The 20,315-nt window shown below is 45.1% G+C and overlaps 1 protein-coding gene across 1 annotated transcript; it reads right to left on the bottom strand.

The window, feature by feature from the left end:
* Positions 1-125: 125 nt before the first annotated feature.
* On the bottom strand, positions 126-12,826 carry LOC118785770 (UPF0524 protein C3orf70 homolog A-like). The gene is made up of 2 exons (XM_036540699.1): positions 11,721-12,826; positions 126-2,558 (listed from the first exon to the last, which is right to left on the bottom strand). Exons 1-2 carry the CDS (start codon positions 11,902-11,904, stop codon positions 1,945-1,947), a joined length of 798 nt encoding a protein of 265 aa, XP_036396592.1. The 5' UTR covers positions 11,905-12,826; the 3' UTR covers positions 126-1,944.
* Positions 12,827-20,315: the final 7,489 nt, after the last annotated feature.

Here is a 20,315-nt window from a genome sequence, read left to right on the forward strand (position 1 = left end):
AAGCCAAGCCCAGCACACTTCCTCATCAATAAAGATGTCAATGCTATAATGCTTTTCATATTCAGATTCATTTATAAGAAAATAAGAGTAATAACAGTAATGGTCTTAAGAAAAAGAGGCTTTAGTACAACCAACACTGACACGTGATAATTATAAGTATGTGTGTCTGTCCCCTGGATTCAATCAATATTTGCTGACTCAATGTTGACACAATTAATGTCAATATTTTTTTCCCCGGTTTATCCAGTTACCACCAATGTGATCGCCGAAATTAATGGACAAAGCTACTGAAAACAAAACCACTTGATTTTTTTTGTAAATCAAAGTGAAGGAGAAACTTTAATAGAATCAGTGGTGTATTCTTTTAACTTCAGGTCTTGCCAATGAAAATGGACATTAGCCCACATGGTCCACAATGGCCACCTCAATGCCCCTTCTCTCGACTTCCATGTTTCACAAGAAGAAAGCACCCTTTGACGTGTCACTTAGGGCTGTCCTTAGCCCTCTGCCGAGGTTGAAAGTGGAAAAACTCTGGTTCAGGCTCTGGAACCACAGTTCAAAGGCGATGACTACTTCCTGTGTTAGCTCAGTCACTGATGGCCACCATTGGCAGTTAGTTTGGGGGAAAAAGGACCTGCAACTTCAGTGAGAATCCAGAGGCTGTTAGTTCACCTCCTGTGCTTTTTCCGCTCTGTTAATGCGGTGTGCTGTTGCGATTAGCTACTTCCAGCGTTTGTTCATCCCACATGGAGGTCACTGACTTTGTTGTTGATGGAGTGTCTTTTGTACGTCCTCTTCCCAGAAGTTTGACTCTGTTCAGCATCGGCCAATGAGTTCATGATCCTGCTGTGGAAGTCAAACCGAAACAAAAACGCCACGTGGCTGAACACAAAAACTTGGTCGCCAGTCACACTTCCTGAAGTCTTGTGCACTGAAAGAGGAAGAAAGGCAGTTTCTATCCAACCGTCACAGTAAAAGATTACTAAATATGTCCTCAGCCAATCAATGACAGGGCATGTAAGCCCCCCCCCACTCACAGAAATGCGTATGGGGGGTGTTATTTTTGTGTATTCTTTGATTGTCAAAAATTACTTTTAAAATTCAGCATTTTAAAGAGCATGTTTTTGTGCAGGCAGTTTACAAGTTAACTCTGAACCCATGAGACACTGGAGGCCCCTGTGTGGTGTAGCCTCAGTACATCAGTGGCCGTGTGGGTATCATATGATTGACAGTTAGGTTGTGGAGACACCTGTGGAACACCAGCCTAGATCCAGCATGCCCTACTGGTGTGAAGTGTAAAACGCTGGCTTCCTTTCCACATGACAAAACACAAAACAATGTGTCAATGTCTCTCACACTCATGCATGATTTAACCAGAACTACAATGTAAGAAATGACCAGGTTCAGAAAATTCCACCCTCACCACTTCCTACTCTCTCTCAAGTTTCACTTTCTTTTCTGAGGTATGAAAAAAGTAGACTTCACGGGAATTCTCAGTGGGAGCATTACCTAAAATCATGTGACTTCTTAATACAAACAGTCTCTTTTTTAGACTTTTGGTCATACGTGGCTTGTGCGCATAAGTGTCTGTGTGTGTGTGTGTGTGTGTGCGCGCGCGCCTGTCGTGCATTTGTGTGTGTTCTGTTTAAAGCATCCTAAGATACAAGGCTACGCTAGCAGTCCCTGTCAGAGAATCCATGCTGGGGGCAGGGCTGAGAACTAAAGGTACAGAGGAGGGCAAGAGAGTCCCTGGTTGCCAGCATGGGCCAGTCCACGTTAACATGGCAAACAGCTGGGACACACTTCCTCAGGGTGCGGATTGTAGGGCCCCAAAAACAAACGTTTAGTAGAACAGTCGATCTTTGTGCAAGTCCTCTTCCTCTGTGTGCAAGCTGTGTTTGATCCACGCTGAAATGGGGTGGCGGCAGGAGAACCAGAGGGGTATCAAACAGTTGTTTCTATCTTTTCGATGATCTCCACCGTGGACTTGGAGGGGGAGAGCAGCGAGCACTCGTCCTGGTCCCACAGACTGCCGGGGCTGGAGTCTCCGTCGGAGCTCAACTCTTCGTCCTCCTCTTCTTCCTCCGAGTCCTCGTCGCAGGACTCCAGGTAGTGCAGGCCCAGGGCGTTGATGCCGGAGTCCTCTGAGCTGGAGGGCGAGGTGCAGTGGTCTATTTTGGGCCCGCTGGCCTTGTCCCCGGGGGCCGCCCGTTTGTACGCGCCGTGAACAGCCCTGGCATTCGGGCCGGGTGGGAGAGGCGGGGCCGAATGCTGCTGCGGCGGCGGGGGGCGGGGCGGGGGTGGCGGTGGCCGCTGGACGTAACACATCTTCCCGTTGATGCGCTTGACGATGTAGTCGTCGATGAAGAGGTCGGAGATGACGCAGTACTTGGGTGACTCGGGGCAGGGCGGCGGCTGGAAGCTGGGGGCGGTCTTGAGGAAGCGCTCCATCAGGGAGATTGACAGGTCGATGGTGTCCGTGTAGTCGGAGGGGGCGGCGGGCACCGGCGTGCTCGGCAGCTGGCAAACGCTGGTCATAGGCTGGTACACGTATTTACCTGCACAGGAAGAGGGACAGAGAGGTTACACACCGGCATGCATGCTACCTGTGTGCTTTGAACTCTGCTAGTGTTTAGCTTTCCGTGCAGAGTTCAACACGTGGTTTATACTATGCCATGCCGTGTAAACACCCCGCAAGAAGAACAGCATGATGGGAGATAGGATGATCTCATAAACTTCTCCCATGAGGCCGTTGTGCTCTTTCCCCTTCAGAGATCACAGACTTGCATAAACAGCTTCTAAAACGTCATTCACTGTTCCAAGTTCCCTCAGAAAAGGAGGCAGTGCAGGAATAACTCTGATGTGTGCTTTACAGCTCAAAGTCCCCTTAGGGAGAAACGCTGTACTCTGCATTCTGACAAGCCTGTTCTACATTTCTACTGACTCTTAACCTTCCTCTCACATCTTACAGTTAAACACACACACACACAGACACACACCCTCTGAAGTGTGCTACACCAACAGGAATAGAAACATTTACATTAACAGAATGGGGAAAAAAAAATAGTGAAGTAGTGATATTGGAATTTCCCCACTGTCTTCACCAGACGGAAAACCTTAGTTGTTTAAAAAGAATTTATCTTCAGTAAACTGAAGGTGGTTTCCTTTAAACCTTCCTCAGACTGAAGTGACAGTACTCACTTCACTCCGCCAGAGGAACGGATATAAATACACACTCCTCAGACACTGCTCTGGGTGTGTGTGCGCACATCTGTCATATTAAAAACTTTAAAAAGTCAAATTAGCGACAGTCCAAAGACAGGCCCGGCACTATAGAGGTGCACTGCACCCCCAGACGGACCCCAGTGCACCCCAGTTGTCTCCTTATATCTGGATGTCTATATGGTATTCACAACTTTTTGTGCCCCCCCCCCCACATGGATTGCAATTGCATCCCTTTATTTTCTCCTGGTGCCAAGCCTGCCCGCGGACACAGGGCACTGTCCTGAGAAGTGATGTGTAGGAGTAGGGAAACATTATTAAGATGTGAAAGCGGAGAGAAGAGGGGGCTGAGAGAGGGACGGACGAGAACACTACACCGCTACGCGAACACGCCAGGCTCGATAAAAGCCTGGACCCACACAGAGAGCCAGCCGCAGGCGTGCGGAACACCGTGGGGTAATTGCGGCTGAGTGTCTGTCATTACCGGTGAAATGTAAATACGCGCAACTTCTACAGCCGTGTGGAAGAAACAAGGGTCTTTTCGAAAAGCCCTTTTTTCCCCCATGTAGATTTTACAGGGAAAAAAAAAAGTAAAAAAAAAAAAAGTGGATCATTTCAAACTGAACTGAAGTGTATTCCATTTGCCTTGGTAATGGCTCTCTGGATGTTGCCAATTTCACACATCACACGTGTACTTCTCGCAGACTAGTCCTGTGATTTTTTTACTCACGGTACAGCCAATTTAACAATATCCTGTTGGGGTTTTCCTGGACAATTCAGTGGAGGTATATCGCTAATGAAAACAGCAGCAGTGGACCGAGGGTGAGGGGCGTAATCCATTGTGAGGCTTAATGTGTCAGCAGTGTATGGTTGTGTCACTCACTAAGTTGTCCAATCGGCAGAGCTGAGTAAATTATAGACTGTATGCTCTATGTGCAAGACTGCAACATGCTTTCCAAAGTATGCACTAGATCATGAAAAAGGATGGTACAGGGACTGTAGAGTTCTGTCTATGCAATGCTACACATATGATTTAGCTGTGAAAATCAGTTCACATACATCATTGTCCACCTCTAATATCTGCTGACAGCAAAAGATAGTGATACAATATCTAAAATATTTAGCTGATGCGTTAAAGCCAGCTTATAGAAAACACAAAGTGTCAATGAACAGCTGCAGTTTGCTTGACATTTGTTCAATACAAACATCTCTCTCTCTCTGTCTCAGTGGCAGAGGTAGTCAAGACGTTGATTCTAACTGACATCAATATCTAAGAATAGTGGATGTGCACAAAAAAGATCAGACACAGTAGAAATGGAAGTCTGTTGAGATCTCTGGTGGATGAGTAGGATCCATTTGTTTATGTCCAGTTCACTAGTCCACTAACGTCCAGTTGTAATATTATTAATGCACGCTACATTCAGTTCTAATGTTGCTAATACCAGTCTGCTAATGCTGCTAATGTGCTAGTCTGATTAATACGATCTCGTCCGTAGTCACGGGAGAGACACTGTGGGCTCCTGCTGGGCTCAACTCATTTGTGGGGAAAAAGATTTTTAATTTTTCAGATTCAGGGGTTTCAATCCAGGGGATTCAATCCACATGCCACTATGAGTGAACTGACTGCTTTTTACAGAATAATGTGAAGATGTATGGAATGAGACAGCACTATCTAGACAAGTGGAGACCATTTAAATAGACAATGACAGTAATGGGGAGTCTCCTGCTGTTGTCTCTTCCAGACTCTAAAATCTGTTGCCATATCCACGCAATGTCAAGAGCTAAGATGAAGAAATTCAAAGAGGGTTCCAGGGACCGTCACACAATTGTTTGTCAACCTTATAAAACACAGAATTCTGCAGTTGGGCTGACGTACTCATGTGTGATCAGGACAGAATCAGGCCCCTGGTTTTATTATAACTTCTGACAAATAAAAGTATCATGTCAGAGATATGGTTTGTCTGACTTGACTTATGCTGGCAGGCCATTCTGCTGAAGGCAGAAGATAGAGAGTTACAGAAACTACATTATGAGACAGAAGAGAGTAAGCACTGTACTGATATGTGCAGTTACCTCTTTAGAGGCCAACACATTTTTTTCCCCCCACAAGTTTGTATCATCTTGGTCTCCCTGGAAGCCTGCACGGCAGCATGTCAAGCTGTTAATTGGAGTGGTATTTGTGCTGGGATCCCCACAGCAATCTCAGAGGGACTGTGCTGAATGTCATTGTGTGTGCCAGGACCAACCTCTTACACAGAGCCCTGCCGCAGCCTCAACAGCGGCATGATTAATGTCTGCTCTTTCAACAGCGGCATACGACCATTCTGAGACGGGGTATACCATCAAGGGCCAACATTACCCAGTGGAACCAAAAAAAAAAAAAAAAACACAAACACACACACACACACACACACACACACACACACACACACACCATTGATGTGCTCAGCCAAGTGCATTCTGTTTGTATAAAATTACATTTGCACTTAGCAGACGCTGTTATCCAGAGCAACTTATACAGGTTACAGTTTTTACATGTTTTCCATTTATACGTATATTGATGTATTTACTGAGGCAATTCTGGCTTAAGTACCTTGCCAAAGGGTACAACAGCAGTGCCCCAGCAGGGAGTTTGAATGGGCAACCTTTTGGTTACGAGTCCTGTTCCTTACCACTATGCTACACTGCTGCAGTTAAAATCATACATACATACATACATACATACATAGCAAAACTGGCCCACAAGCATTCAAACGAGACATATTAAATTAAGAATTAAAAATGATTAATTATTAAAAGAAATACTGAATTCCTTCGCAACACTCAAGTAATGTAACCTCCAACTTGGCTAGCAGTGGCTTTCAGCCTTTAATTTACATCATTCTCTCTTTGTGAAACTCTGGCCTGGCCCTGCAGCTGGCAGGCTCCACAGAGGGACTTCCTGTTTCCTGCATCCTGCTTCCTGTTTCACACACTGATGCATGCTTGTTTTTCCGCTGCTGTGCACGTCCCAGATTCAGGGCTGTAGCTAGAGGAGTAACAATATGGCAGAAAGAGCGGCTGCATCTTAATGGTGAATATCAGGATAAGGCACATATGTGGGTTGACAGCTACCATGACACCCTTCTCACATGGAAATACCGGCCAGTGCCAGGTAGCCAACCATCTTGCCCCCTTCAGGCACTCAGACTCAGCGTAAACCATGTACACACACTCAAGATGGGCAGATCATGCCTGTATGGAATAAAAGAGAAAAAAAGCATTGAAGAGTGAGTATTTTGGCAATGGTTTATTACATTATAACAGAAATGCTGACACAGTATGAACGTTGAATGATGAACAGGAAATCATTGGCCTTGTTCTAAATACTGGCAGACTGTCAAATTCCATTACACCATCCAGGCTGTTAAAACTCACTGAGTGGCAACCCTGACTAAGACTGGTAATTCATCTCTTAAGTTCATATTAAATCTTTATTAATTTTTAATAATTAATTTTGTCTCTGTGCAGTCATTTGCAAATACAAGTGTGCGTTTGACCTTAAAATGCACCACTTCTAGCTTGAAAATGGTTATATTATAAAAATAAATCTCATGTCAAATTCATTGCGTGATGTCTATTTTTGCTTATTCGATTTTTTTTTTTTGAACGAGAATTTAGCCTCAGACTGTCCCTAAAGCCTAAATCTTGGCTCACAGAATGCTGTCACAGAATACTGTGTGACATATTTGATGGACTGATGGATTTCTTTTCCTTTTCGCCATCTGAAATGAGAGCTGTCAGTCAGCCATCTTTGGGTATTGTGCTGGCTTGGCTCTCTCTTTACAGTGGAAAAGGGATGCTGGCCTCTCGTTAAGTGGCAATTGTGTTCACATCACATACCAGCTGCTGCACATTTCACACACTGGTCAATTACCCAACGATTGTTAGGCTGTGGTCTTAGCCACCAATTCTGGAGTGTCAATGTCCTTTCACTTAATCTACACCCTGTCACCAAACAGATTTATTAAGACTAAAATACCGCACCGTTCGCTCCCGATTTACAGTGATCAATCAATCATTTACAGAGATTTACGAAGGAAGCAGAATTGCCCTCCTGTGCCCTAATCAAGCCAGCCCAATCTGAGCTGCACAGCAAATGATGTGAACCTCAGACTGAACAGTGACACCAGGAAAGAGGAGAGGCCAGTCCATAATTACATGCCTTGTTGGCTCCTTTCAGGCATCTCGGATGCCATCGATGTAGACAAACGTGACCTCCAGAGGAAACACGTAGCCACAGTCATTTATCAAGATTAGACAAGTGCATTCCAGGGCCCTACACACCTGATTTCTAAGGCAGCTGAGGTCGTCTTCTCCATAACAGCGAGGTTATGGCTCCCTGAAGTAACAGCAGACTGACAGCTCCATTCATCAATATTATCTCTGATACTTTAGTCAACATCCACCCCCCTCCTCATAACGGAGGGGGAAGCCCCATAGTACCCTCCTGTAAATTACAACAGGAAGTAGTGCACTTCTTCACGATACCAGAACGTTCCACTTTCATTAACTTACTGAGCCTTATTTAGTTGGGGAAAAAAAAACCCTCTTCCAACCAGGTGGCCCTCTCCACTAATGGTGTACAACAATTCTCTCATCAAGCATGGCATATTAACGATGACACTAAAGCTCCACTAATTAGCTGTAATGAGCAGCGCTCTCTGCTTCTCGCCAGCTGCACGCAAGGACATTACATAAATTCTCTTTCTGTTCCAGATTTCATTTCATTTTTAATCACGCCGCAAAATGAAAAAAATAAAAAATCCCTCAGAGTTTCCAAGCCATCCCACCACTGGAGGGCAGACAGAGAGCTGGGCTGTCACATCATGTTGGACAGAGTTTCACGTTCCCCAGCTTCGACTGATGAAAGACTTCTTTGCAGGGTTTGTGTTGCCATTTCCCCCCTGGCAGCTTGAGTCCAACCTGCCCTTCTCAGTCTCGCATTCCTTCCACACCAGTATAACAAATTCTGTCACTGTCTTCCATTAAACAGTGAGAGACTGCCGTTTTCCAACATACTCACAGAGGGGGGGGGGGGGGGGCAATATACACGATCAGCCTCAAGACCATGGGATGCTGAGGCAAATGCTTTTTGCCTGTCAGTGGCAAAAATGAGACTGCGGGCCAAAGTTTGAGCAAAACGTATCTGAGCACATACTCTAATGAGCTTCGGTAGAATCACAAGATCTGAAAAAATTACCGGAATCTCTCCTCCGGGCATTCACAATTATTGTCAACAATGCTAGCATCAACAAACAATATTTTCTGAAATAGGATGAATGGCGGCATAATGACGCTGGAACCCCCGTTCCGCATATGTCAGTCAGTCAGTGTATTAATTATCTTACACAGGCGAACGTCTCAACAGGGGGAACACGAGATGCTGTCATTAGCTGCCCTCCTACATCACAAGATGCCGGGGGGGGGAGCCATAATGGGGGCACCCTGCAGCTCACTCACGCAGCAGCCTTAATGCGGCAGTCTCCGAGCTCCACTCTCACTCTCGGCAGACCCACTGTCCGCTTGCTCCGGGTCAGGAACATGGCCCCGGGCCGGAACGCGAGCAAAGTTGAATGGACGCAGCTAGGAGCCATTTTTTTGAGAAATGTTCCCTTTCCGTGACAGACCTAATCAGACCTCTGACCCGCGCCTTCTGCCAATTCGGCAGAGCAAACGGCATCCCCGAAATGCAAAGCAGCGCCAGGACCGCGTGCAGAGACGCTGGAAGGTTAGGGTGCCGTGTTGTGTGCTTTTGCTCTTAGGAGTTTTCTCCCATGTCCATTAATTAAATGGCACCAATTTCAAGAGGCTTAAAATGATAAAAAGACACCATTAAAATGACTATTTTATTTCTTGAAACAGAGATTAACTGGTACACAAGGCGCCCACATTTCCCCATTCCGATCAAGGCCCAATGAAAATTCGACATTTTCACTAATCACCACAGCACCAGCTTCAGCTTCTACAATGTATCGAGTCACTCAGATCCAAAAAGATCATACATCCAGAATTACTGCACCCTTCAGCTGCTGCAGCCTGACCTTTTAAGCCGTTATTACTGGTAAAATGCCGGGAACAAACTGCTATCAGCAGCAGCCCATTACTGAACACGAGGCCTCCAAACTGACAGTGGGGGGGAATGAATGCGCGACCGTGAGGCCTGAACTCGCCCTGCCCGCGATCGGTCTCCGCGCTCCTCACATCCCCCCCTGTGCTGAATTGAAACATTTTGGCTGTGGCGGAGCGAAATGAAATCTGCGTTTGAGGGCAGTGTCCTGGAATTGACTCGTAATGAGGCCAAGTGTGACGTGACCCCGTTTTTCGCGGGGTGAAAAAGCGAAGATTAAGCGTGTCTCCGCGTGCTCTCGCGGCTCGATCCGAAAAAGTGGGCCCGCTCCGGGGAGGAGAGGAGAGAACTTCATGTTAAGGAGTCTTCTCCTTACCCAGAGAAACAGGAAGAAAAACCTACTGCCTATTTTCCCCCCTCAGGTATTCGCCTCTGAAAAAAGGCGACACTGCAACTAACTGAGCTTGAGTCAGTCGACAGACCCATTTAAGTGAACTGAAGAGTTCCCAGCAGCACTTCCCATAACAGATGGGATAACGGACTCAGAGGGGAATCAAACCCCCTCATTCAGGGCAGCATTCTCTCCCTGATGTAACCCACAGTGTTCCTCTGAAACCATTTCTCATTACCGCCAAAGAAATAGAGACATAAGACAGCTCATACACGTCCCTTATATCATATGGATCAACATATCACATCATATTGGACTGTTTGCTCATCAGCGGCCCTTGGTCAGAGATATTCACATCTTATCAGGATAGCTTGGGGGTCTCTAGCCCATTAGCTGAGCATCTGTCAAATTATATTAATATGACCTTGGAGAGGAATCATTACGCTCCATTCCTTAAGGAAGGAAAAAAAATATGCCCCACTCGCTTGTGATCATGTGACCACAGTAAACTCAGACTATGAAGGCTCTCGGTGTTGGCAGAGCTGATCTATGGCCTGTGAAAAGGAAGGCAGACCCAGGAGAAGACCCTATACTGCAACACCTACAAGCTTGTAGTCACAAACTCACATCTCTGCACCTTTTATGCTCACTGTGTCGTCAGCTAACTGCCCTGGTCGAGGCACTAGAGGGTGGTATGGTTCCCAGTGGCACAGGAGCCAGTGGTCATGTCAACATTGCTAGAAAAGTGCGTTTTCAAATCTACGCGATGCCACCAGACTCCTCCCGATAGTTTTATTTGGCTTCTGCGGGGTCTCCTCTGTCAGGGAGAAGACTGAAGGGCACATGGAGGAGAAGCGTCCTTTAATGTGGAGGCTGGTGTTTGACTCACCACAGGGGAGTCGGTGGCTGGCAGCACAGCCAAAACATATCCCTACAAAGTGGCACTGAGACTTTAAAAGGGGACTTGATGGCAGGGGGTGAGAATGGGGGGTGGGGGTGGGGGGGGTTAAGGATTGAGATATTGATCCCAAAAATCTCAGGCACATGTCAAAGAGCTCTTCTGCTGCTATGGACCAAGACTGGCTGTTCTGTTGTGTTTTAACTGGTCTGCAGTGATGTCCAAGTTAGCCATGTTGTGAATGTCAAATGTACACCGAGTGATTAATGTAGGAAAATGACTGAATGTGTTCCTGCTGTTTGTGAAGAGAATGCTGTGTATACTGGACTCCACCTCGCCTATGGTCAATAAATTAATAGAAGTGTTGGGAATCATTCATAAACGAGCACCATAACACTCCTACTTTGCAAAGCAGTGAGGAATTGCCCGTTTCATTTACCCAAACCAGTTGTCATTGTAGGACTACTATTACAAAGAACAAAAGAATAATATAGGCCCGCGCGTCCGCCACACAGCACGATGAAAATATCGCCTGAGACTTTACTGACACTTCAGATTGAAAGAAATTATTCTTAGTAATCTCAAAATGTATTTTAGAGTTGTAATGTTCATGGTTGACACCGTAAACTTTGAATACGTCGCCTTCGCTGTATTTCTTATTATGAGTCGATAACTTCCATAAAGAGACAAATTCTAAATGACTTCTTATATTCATATATAAATTGGGTCAAAGCAGGTGTTTTCTTCATGGGACAAACACCAGAGTGCAAAAAGGTTTACCCACAAATCATTTTCATCCATATGAACGGAAACGTAACGTTCAGCAATACTACACTCCGCAACATCCAACTAGCTAAAATGCTTGAACATATATTTCAGATGAGTTAACCTTTCCTACAATGACTCGTATTATCAAGTAAATAAGCTACCTGGTACATGCTAAACCAATTTCGTTTAGTTGCACTGTTCGCTAAACGAAGATAAGCCAACAAACAAATGCGTAAATAGTACACTGTAGGTTTTTTTTGATGTTTTTAATGTTAACGTTCACCGGCATTAGCTGCGGTCGTACAGCAAGAAGAACCAGAAGTCATACTCACAGTGACACCAGCCCAAGTGGCAGCACCAGTGAAGCTTGAAGCACTTTCCGTGGCTGTGCGTGGCGCAGATAGACAGTCCGTCGCACGGCAGAAAGTCGGGTCTCCCGGCACAGCTCTTCGCCAGCGCTTGCGCCTCATCCAACTTCTCGCTCTTCGGAACCTTCTGTCCCCCAGAAGCGGCCATCGTGCGAGCGCAGTAGTCAAGCCCCAACAAAAGAACGCATCCGCGACTCGACGCCTATCAGATATATGACGGACGGGAAGAGGAGTACCGTCGTTGGCTGGAGTTTAGATCTCCGATCCAGTAACATGCGCGCTCGGTGCAACGAAAAAAATGCTGCAGAGTCAATAACGTTGTGCCAAAGACTCCGGCTGTCACACAAATGGAGGAAAAAATAAACCGAAGGGCGGGCTTTCAGCGAAGCAAAAGTTCACGCGATGACCAATACTAGAACTTAGAGATCACACCCTGTTGGCGTAAGATTTTTCTCCAAACCAAAAAAATCCTAACCGTGAACGGAAGTATTTCATTAAATCCCCGGGTATAGTAGTGGGTATTCGACTGGATGCTGCCGACGTCCCGCTCCCTTTGCCGACCCCCTTATTAAACTTTATTCCGACTCGGAGGAAAGTCTCCGGTTACTGTCGACATGGAGCAGCATCACTGTGCTTAGCCCGTTTCCGTGACGCTGGCCATAGAGGAATGTGTTATAATTTGTATGCACATTTGTCTCCATCTAATGATACAAGGAGATTTCCCCTCTCTAAGAAACGGAACTGGAAAATACCAGGCGCGTTCTTGATACTGTAGAAGTCAACACGGGAAATATTCCACTCATTCCGACAATGCAGGAGACGCGCTTCTGTTTTCTCACTACGTTCAACTAAATATATATATAGATATCATCTTTTGAAATTCCAAGTGTCCAAATGGCTGCCGTTAAATATTTAGTAGAAGACTGTAACCAATTAAACCTTTAAAATCAAAAGCGTCAATCCTCTTTCATTGAAATGTTCGTTTAAAAATTAAAACCCCTGTGACGTGGCTGCAGAATTGTGCCACCACCGCTACATCATCTCCTACACTCTCAGCGTGTGTCTGGGCTGAGGACAGATACGCAGGGAGTGGAGAACGAGGGACGGTGACGTTTGAAGTGGCTGCAAATTCAAATCCCTCCCTTGCGCCCTCTTGGACAAACAGTTCTTACAGTAGCTCGCCGAGGGGCGGCGCTGTTACCACAAAAATCTTTTGCGAATTGTTAAATAATCGTTAAATTGAGTATTTTATACGATCCATATGGTGGATTATGGTCGTATTCGAGTCAGTAAACATAGTATTAACTTTCGGTAGTATATTAATCCAGTACGTCTCAAATGAAAATAACGACTGTTAAATATGCTGAAGGAGTATAGTCATACATTTCCCCTCCCCAAACAAATATCCAGCATTTTGTATAATCTGATTTAGTGTCATAAATGTGGATTCTGGTGTGATGTGTCTCTGGGTTAAGTAATGCAGAGCCCGACAGTGGGTTTGGAGAGATGGCTGCACAGTGAGGTAGCAGCTGAAAAGAAGAAAAAAAAAAAACCTTAAACTGAGGATGTAGCTGAGGGGCTCCGGGCCTGTCCAGAACACACAAGACTACTTTGAAAACTCAAGACTTGCCTCTCTCTCTCTGAAGTTTACACTTTCTTGAAATGAATGCATTACATGGCAGTCACCCTCAAAAGACAAGTAAATTAATCTCTGCATTCTAGACCTCTCAAGAGTCATATCCTCCTAAATAATGCTGATATAATCTGTTAAGCAACAGCAGCTTTCCCCAACCCACCTGAATATTACCATATTGTGTGTGCTGTCCTACTTTCACGGCTGGGTCAGCTCTTGCCAGATTTGGCAAACCCTTTATACGGATAATCTGTTTGTACAAGCTCATAAAATAATGTGTTTTCCAGCTGCATCTGAATTACAAGTTTGGAGTTCTGGAAACAAAAATAAAAAAAAAAAAAACAGGTAATCCGAAATGATCAATGATTAGAGCGAAACCGGACACATCATAAATTCACTTCCTGTCTGACTGATGGACACATACCCCAGGGTCACATGACTTGCCCCGGGAGGAAGTGTGCCCTGTGTGTCCTTTTCAGCCGGTTCACTGCCCTCTCCCTGAGGTAGGGCAGGAGACAGCTGCAGCTGCTCTCACAGCCCTGGGGCAGTAGACCCTCCCTTCAGTTAACATAGTCTTCTTCCTCAATGCAGAGCCGTCTGTTACATCAGCCTGACAGACTTCAGTCTTTCAGAGCCTGCTGCTGTCGCCCTCCAAGGTCAAAGTCAAGGCCAAGGTCAACATGTGTCCAGACACTTATATAAAGGCTGAGATTCTTGATTCCAGCTGAATACATATCATTTTCAGGGGGTAGTATTCATTTAACTTCCAGTATACAGAAGAGCAACAAAGTAAAATAGAAATGAAAGTGTAGAGTAAAAAAGGTAATTATGCCCACAAACTGAAGGAGGCGCATCAGCGAACAGCGCAATTGGTTCATTCATTCATATGCAGTTGTGCGTTTAAATATGAAAAAACAATTGTGCTGACTGCCGACATTCCGTCCGAGTTTGCCACAGATTGCGCACATCCAAGTTTTTTTTACAGTAATTGTTTGAGATTGCCACACCTTCATACACAAAATTTGTACTGATCTTATGAGGCTTTCTAAGAGCATTACAAAATGCAGTGCAGCAAAGTGCAGCAAAAAGTATTGTCACTCCCTCCCCCTGAAAAAAAAGATGGAAAAACATGGAAAAACTGAAGTTGTACATTTCAAACTAATCCCTTGTTTTGATTCAAAACAATAGTCATCCAAGCATACGGGATGAGGACAAATCCAGTTTAGGGAAACCAAGGTATGCGTAACTAAAAGTTTAGCTGCTCTGAAAGTAGTTGGTACAGCCATCAAGGTGTTATTAGTTTGGAGAGACCTGGATTTGCATGCATGAAGGGGTTGTGCCAGTACTCCAGCCTGAGATGTCTTGCTTGTGTTGAGTTTCTGTCTTCCTGTCTGTCAGTGTGGGTGTGTTTGTGCTTTTGTTCCTCGTGTGCTCCGTCGTCCCACCTCCTGTCCAGCCTATCTGCCCCTCCTCTGCCACACCCACCACCTGAAGCCTGTCCTGCTCACCTGCTCAAGTTTAGTCGTTATTAGTCTGTGTATAAACACCCCTCTGTTTTCTTTGTTCTCTGCCAGTTTGTCTCAGTGTGTTAGCCTGTTTTGGGCCTGCCTGTTTATATCTGCATGCTCCGGTGTTTGACTTCTGCTTTGCCTCTTGGATTACTCTTGCCTGCCATTTTGGAATACTTCTCTGCCTGCATTTTTGGATTCATCCTTGCCTTGGGATTTCAGATATTCTGCCTGTTTTTGTGGATCTTCTGGTGTTGACTCAGTTGCGAGACAACACAATATGGGTTGCAGTATAGCATAGTGGTTAAGGAGCAGGACCTGAAACCAAAAGGTTGCCGGTTAAATTCCCCGCTGGGACACTGCTGCCCTACCCTTGGATGAGGTACTTATCCCACAACTGCCTCAGTAAATATCCCGCTGTATAAATGGGTAACATTGTTAAAAAAAAAAAAAAAACTAACCGATGTGAGCGTCTGCTAAATGCCAATGTAATGTAATGAGACGAGGGGTCCCATTCTCACACACTATTCCAGGTGGTAAAGTAAGAGAAAACATTTAGGTCCAGCACATGTGACATGCAGAGGCAGGGCCTGAGAGAGTGGGTGGTCATCTGAGAGTAGATCAGTCAACACTGATATCAAGAGAGACCTGTGCTATCTGCATGACAGTGGCATGAAAGACCTTGACAAATTACAGGGAACCTTCATGGATTAGGTCTGTCCAAGCAAAGAACAAAAAAATAAACTTAGCAGAGTAAAGGAAAGAGCACAAAGCTCCGAGAAACTTGGACACAGTTGAGAGTGAGTATGGAGGTGGAGCAAGTGAAGAAGCCACTGGACAGCGCTTTGTCCATAGCTGTTAGTGGTCTGGGAGATTAACAGCATCCCTCTGGACATGTTATAAACACTGCAGCAAGACTGGGGGGGGGGGGGGGGGGGTTTATGTACTGAATTCATTGCTTCTCCCTGTAAACTTAAGGGAAGCAGGGAGGAAGTGTGTTTTATTTACGGTCCTGTTCACCCCTTCCCGATTAGTCCTCATTCAATTTCGCCCTCACCAGATGACATCCTGCTTGATCTCCGGGATGATGGAGCTGTGATTTATCATAACATATTTATTCATTAAATTTCTCAATTTTTATTATTGGGTCAAGTCGTCAATCAGGTTAATAAGTGAGGGGGGTAGCTGTGATGGGGGGGGTGATCGATGTACAGGCCTCCTTTGGCCTTTATCACATCCACTGATCCCGTTTACTGGCCCCCTCTAGATACATTTCCAGAGAGAGGAAAACACAGGTTTAATGTCATTTCATTAAATTGCCAACATCCATAACCGTGTCTCATGCTGTAATGCAAGACGGCGGTCTGTTGCAGGGGCACACAAATTGCCCGTCATAAAAAGGCATGCATCAGCCACTGAAACCAAAAACATTTATTCCGGTACATGTGTCAGACGCATAATCCAGTCAATAAAACGAAGGCTTGAATTGATCACGCTGCAATATTGCGACCCTCGCTGTCATTCAGACCTATCGGATGAAAATAGGTAATCTCTGTGATCTAAACGCATTACAAAATGGTGACATTTTCAGAGAGGGTGCTACCTCTGCCAGAGCCACTCTTTCGCAAGATCATCCATTTCATGTATACCAAGTCACAGCTTCCTCAGAGGGTTGAAATCGCCTGACATTTGATTTCCTTAAGGCCCTTCGCACTTGATTAATACTGCCCCACACCCAAAGGATTATGGGAATTGCTTCAAACAAAAACTCCCTATGCATGATTGGCCATCTTGTTTCTGTACCCCGCACCTAAAAATAATAATGGTAAACCCTAACTGGTTGAGATGATTAGGGGTAAAAGATTTGTAGGCCAAACTGTTTTCAATCTAGTAGGATACTGTTGACAGGCTTGAAGCAAGTTGGTGAATCTCAGTCAGAATGCGCAACACCTTTGCCACCCAGTAACAATTCTGGTTATCACTGGCCTGCCTCAGTATATATGCTGTTTTAATACAACCGTGTGCGCGTGTGTGTGCACATAGAGTGTGATTGCTTGCCGGATTTGGGATTGCTCATCAAGGTGATGAGAAATCCTGATGCCTGTACTTCAGGACAGACCACACCGAAAAGCTCACGAACAGTGGTGCACAGCCTAGGATGTAAATGCTTACTTCTACAGTGGACTTCATGATATAACAAGACTGTGCTACATTGCTAGGTGTTAGCACTGTTTGAGTCAAGCACATGCAGTTTTTTTCTGGTGTAAAATGCCACAGCCAAAACACTTAAATGATGACATAGCTTACTCACTCAGGCTCTAGGTAGACCTTCCATCATATTACAGGTTTCTCAACCTACTGCTGGACCAGGTCAGTTTGCTGTGGAAAACCCCTTTTGCTGTGGGTGTAAATGACCTACTGCCAAGTGAGCTAGGACAGACAGGATCAGTGGAAATGCATTTTGGGAGGAATTAGGTCAATTTACCTTTAAGACTGAAACCATAGCTCACAATAAGGGTCAACTGTATTGCTTACCAATGCAGCGAGAACCTGCATGAATGTGTTTCACTTGCTTTGGTATTTAATAGCATTTCGTAGTGTACTGCTTGCAAATATAAGCCAGGAATACCTGGATTTCAGCTCGAGAACACTGACTGGTCATATTTCCCATTACGATATTATGTTCTTATCAAACCAGCTCTTAGAGAGAACTGCCATGTCAGAAATCCTCACTGTTTACAATGTAGGCAGCAGATTTCAAATGTGTCTTGTAATCCTCAGGTCATGACTTAGCCCTGTCATTTGAATATTCTGGGTACTGCGATGGAGGAAGATAATTGATCCCATGCAGTCATAAAGTCAAAATGGCACTCGCTGTATTGATCTTAACATCAGCGATAGAAGGATACAGAGAAAAGATGCACCCATTTAAATAATCCTTAAAAGCCAATAAAAAAAATATTTCATCACATTCCTTCACAGGAGCATCCCTCGGAGGTGGATTGTGCATTAAACATTAAAGAGAAACTTTATCAGCTGGCTTTGTAGACCGGTATTAAAAGGGCACCCGGGTTACCCTCGGCTATCTCTGTAACGAGGCAGGATGCCCGCTTCCTGTCCAATTTCTTGGTGTATTGCCGCCAACTCAGGCACAGCCACAGGCAAGGTTCAAAGATTTTGTGCGCGCTTCCAAATATCTCTGCCGGTGGAGAAGAGATCTCGCTAATCTCCTTTGACAGCCAGCAGAATTAAATGTCATTGGAGCATGTGACCAACAGCTTCCCTTCCACCCTGTGTGGTGTGAATGTGAGTTTGCCGCTGCAAGCACAGCAGTGCATCAGGAAGAGTCGGGCAGTGTGTGGTGCTGCCATCTTGCAGCTTGAAGGTCCGGCCTTCGAAAATGACTTTCGTTGTGGCTTTTCTGGGTCCACCGATTTCGTCTCAATTCACAAAAATCGGCGGTCCCGCTTAATTGGGGTCTCCAAATTGACTCTTGTACACTGACTACTATGCTGTTCAGGCTGTGGTGCCCCCTTGTGCTGGCTGGGTTCAGGTGCAGTTACTGGAAGTGGGTGGCCGAATATTTAATTTCATCAGATATTAGACCAAGGTAAGGCTCTCAGACACAGTGACGTAGTGTTTGTGTGTGTCTGCATGACGAGTGAGATTCAGCATTATTCATTTTGGCTTCACTGACAGACAGTTTGAGAAAGGTACATTACCTGGATGGTTCCTGCACAGGTACAGAAGCAGTCTCACATGTTGGGTTTGAACACAAAAATCCTCTGAAGTGTCCACTGGACAAGCTGAGGCTTATTAAACATGCAGATGTGACAATGCCATTTGCCCATCTCTGAGCCAGCTGCAGTGTTGGGGGGTTACCTGCTTAAGAGCGCTGGGAACTTGAATTATAGGCTGCCTGATTATTTCTGTTTTTTTTCCTCCTCTTCAGGCCAGGAATACAAGGGTGCAGGTGAGTCTGCCTGACTGGACTGCTGTCAGTCACACATGGGCAACTGTTTGGTTAACCAAACAGTCTACTCATGTGACTGTAGCTCTGACTCAGGAACCTGAGTGACTTTTTTTTTTTTTTTTTTAGATGGGGGGAAAAAAAAATCCAAACACCCCTCCACCTCACCAAATGGTGAAATGGTCATTTCATTCGTAAGTGCCATCACGTTTTTCCAAGCGGAACCTTAAACCCAGTGCAAAAATAAATCCTCATTACATATATACTCTTTTAGTGAAGTGTCCTTGATATCAAACTGGCTTGATGTACAGCATAACGAAAGCAGACTGGTACTCTGGATCTCATTGTTAAAAGAATGCAAATACAGATTCAAAGTATAGTACTGATTCAAAACACAACTGAAATATTCCCCCCTCCAGCCTGAGGTCAAGGTGTTCAGCAGTCCAGTAGGGTGTTGATCTCTGGTGACTGTGCGGAGATCAAAAGTGTCCCTACCAGCAAAAGCAGGTCTGCTAAGTCACACCCTGACACTAGCTGTCATGAAACCCGTAACTGAACTGAGGCAGGAAAGCAAACGTACACTGTTTGAGTGTGAAGGCTTGCATATGGTGCTGACAAGTTTAGACTCCTTTTTGAAAACTGGCTTCTCAGCATTCCTGATGACTGTCATAAGCCTTTCTCCTCTCTATGGTGTCTCCCTGACAGTGTGGACCTGCAGTTTATTACTGCAATGGTGCGCACAAATCAGTCTGTATGCAGCCTCTGACACACATACAAGCCTGGACACCTTTATTTTTTAAAAATTAAGCTAATCATAACCATAACTAGACTGGAGGCTATACTGCCACCAGCTCTACATGGCATTTTGGACATTTTTGCCTGCTCGTTTCCAGCAGCCCTCTGGGAATACTAGCAGTATTGAAGGGTATAAGCCTGCCAATCGCCACTCTCTCCAGCCCCATTCCCTGCCATTGGACAAAGAGATTGCTACTTTCAATGCCTGGAAAAACCGACCACCCCCTCCACCCTCCACTCCTCCCCATCACTCAACATCGCCCCCTGCAGGAGGAAACCCTGGTCAAGAAACATACTCAGCCAGCCAAAGTGATGGGGCATTTCCACAAAGTTTTTATACAGCGCTGAAGAGCCATTTTGTACCGTTATGTAAGGGAAACATGAATATGAATAGAGTCACGAAAACTTATTTACATATGAAAATGTCAGTGCCTTCTCATGTGCATTGTCATTAAAAGCAGGTAGAGAATTTTGTAGTATCAGCAGGCGAAGCTTTTAAATCTCTAATATATGGTGTAAGAATTCTGCACAAACAGTCTGTCCATTTTACCTTTGAGAAAGCGGTCTCAAGATGCATTTCACAAAAGTTTCTGCATATTGCAATTTCATATTGTTTCTTTTCAGGGTAAATTTGATTAATTCTTAAAACAGCA

The sequence above is a fragment of the Megalops cyprinoides genome, chromosome 11 (genome assembly GCF_013368585.1).
Source record: "Megalops cyprinoides isolate fMegCyp1 chromosome 11, fMegCyp1.pri, whole genome shotgun sequence".
In the NCBI taxonomy this organism is placed as follows: domain Eukaryota; kingdom Metazoa; phylum Chordata; class Actinopteri; order Elopiformes; family Megalopidae; genus Megalops; species Megalops cyprinoides.

What these genes read in the sequence shown, in the direction of transcription:
- LOC118785770 (XM_036540699.1), bottom strand. Translation starts at nt 11,904, where the DNA reads ATGGCCGCTTCTGGGGGACAGAAGGTTCCGAAGAGCGAGAAGTTGGAT. An exon ending in CCACTTGGGCTGGTGTCACT is followed by an intron (nt 2,559 to 11,720) that starts GTGAGTATGACT and finishes CTTCCTGTGCAG; the next exon opens with GTAAATACGTGTACCAGCCT.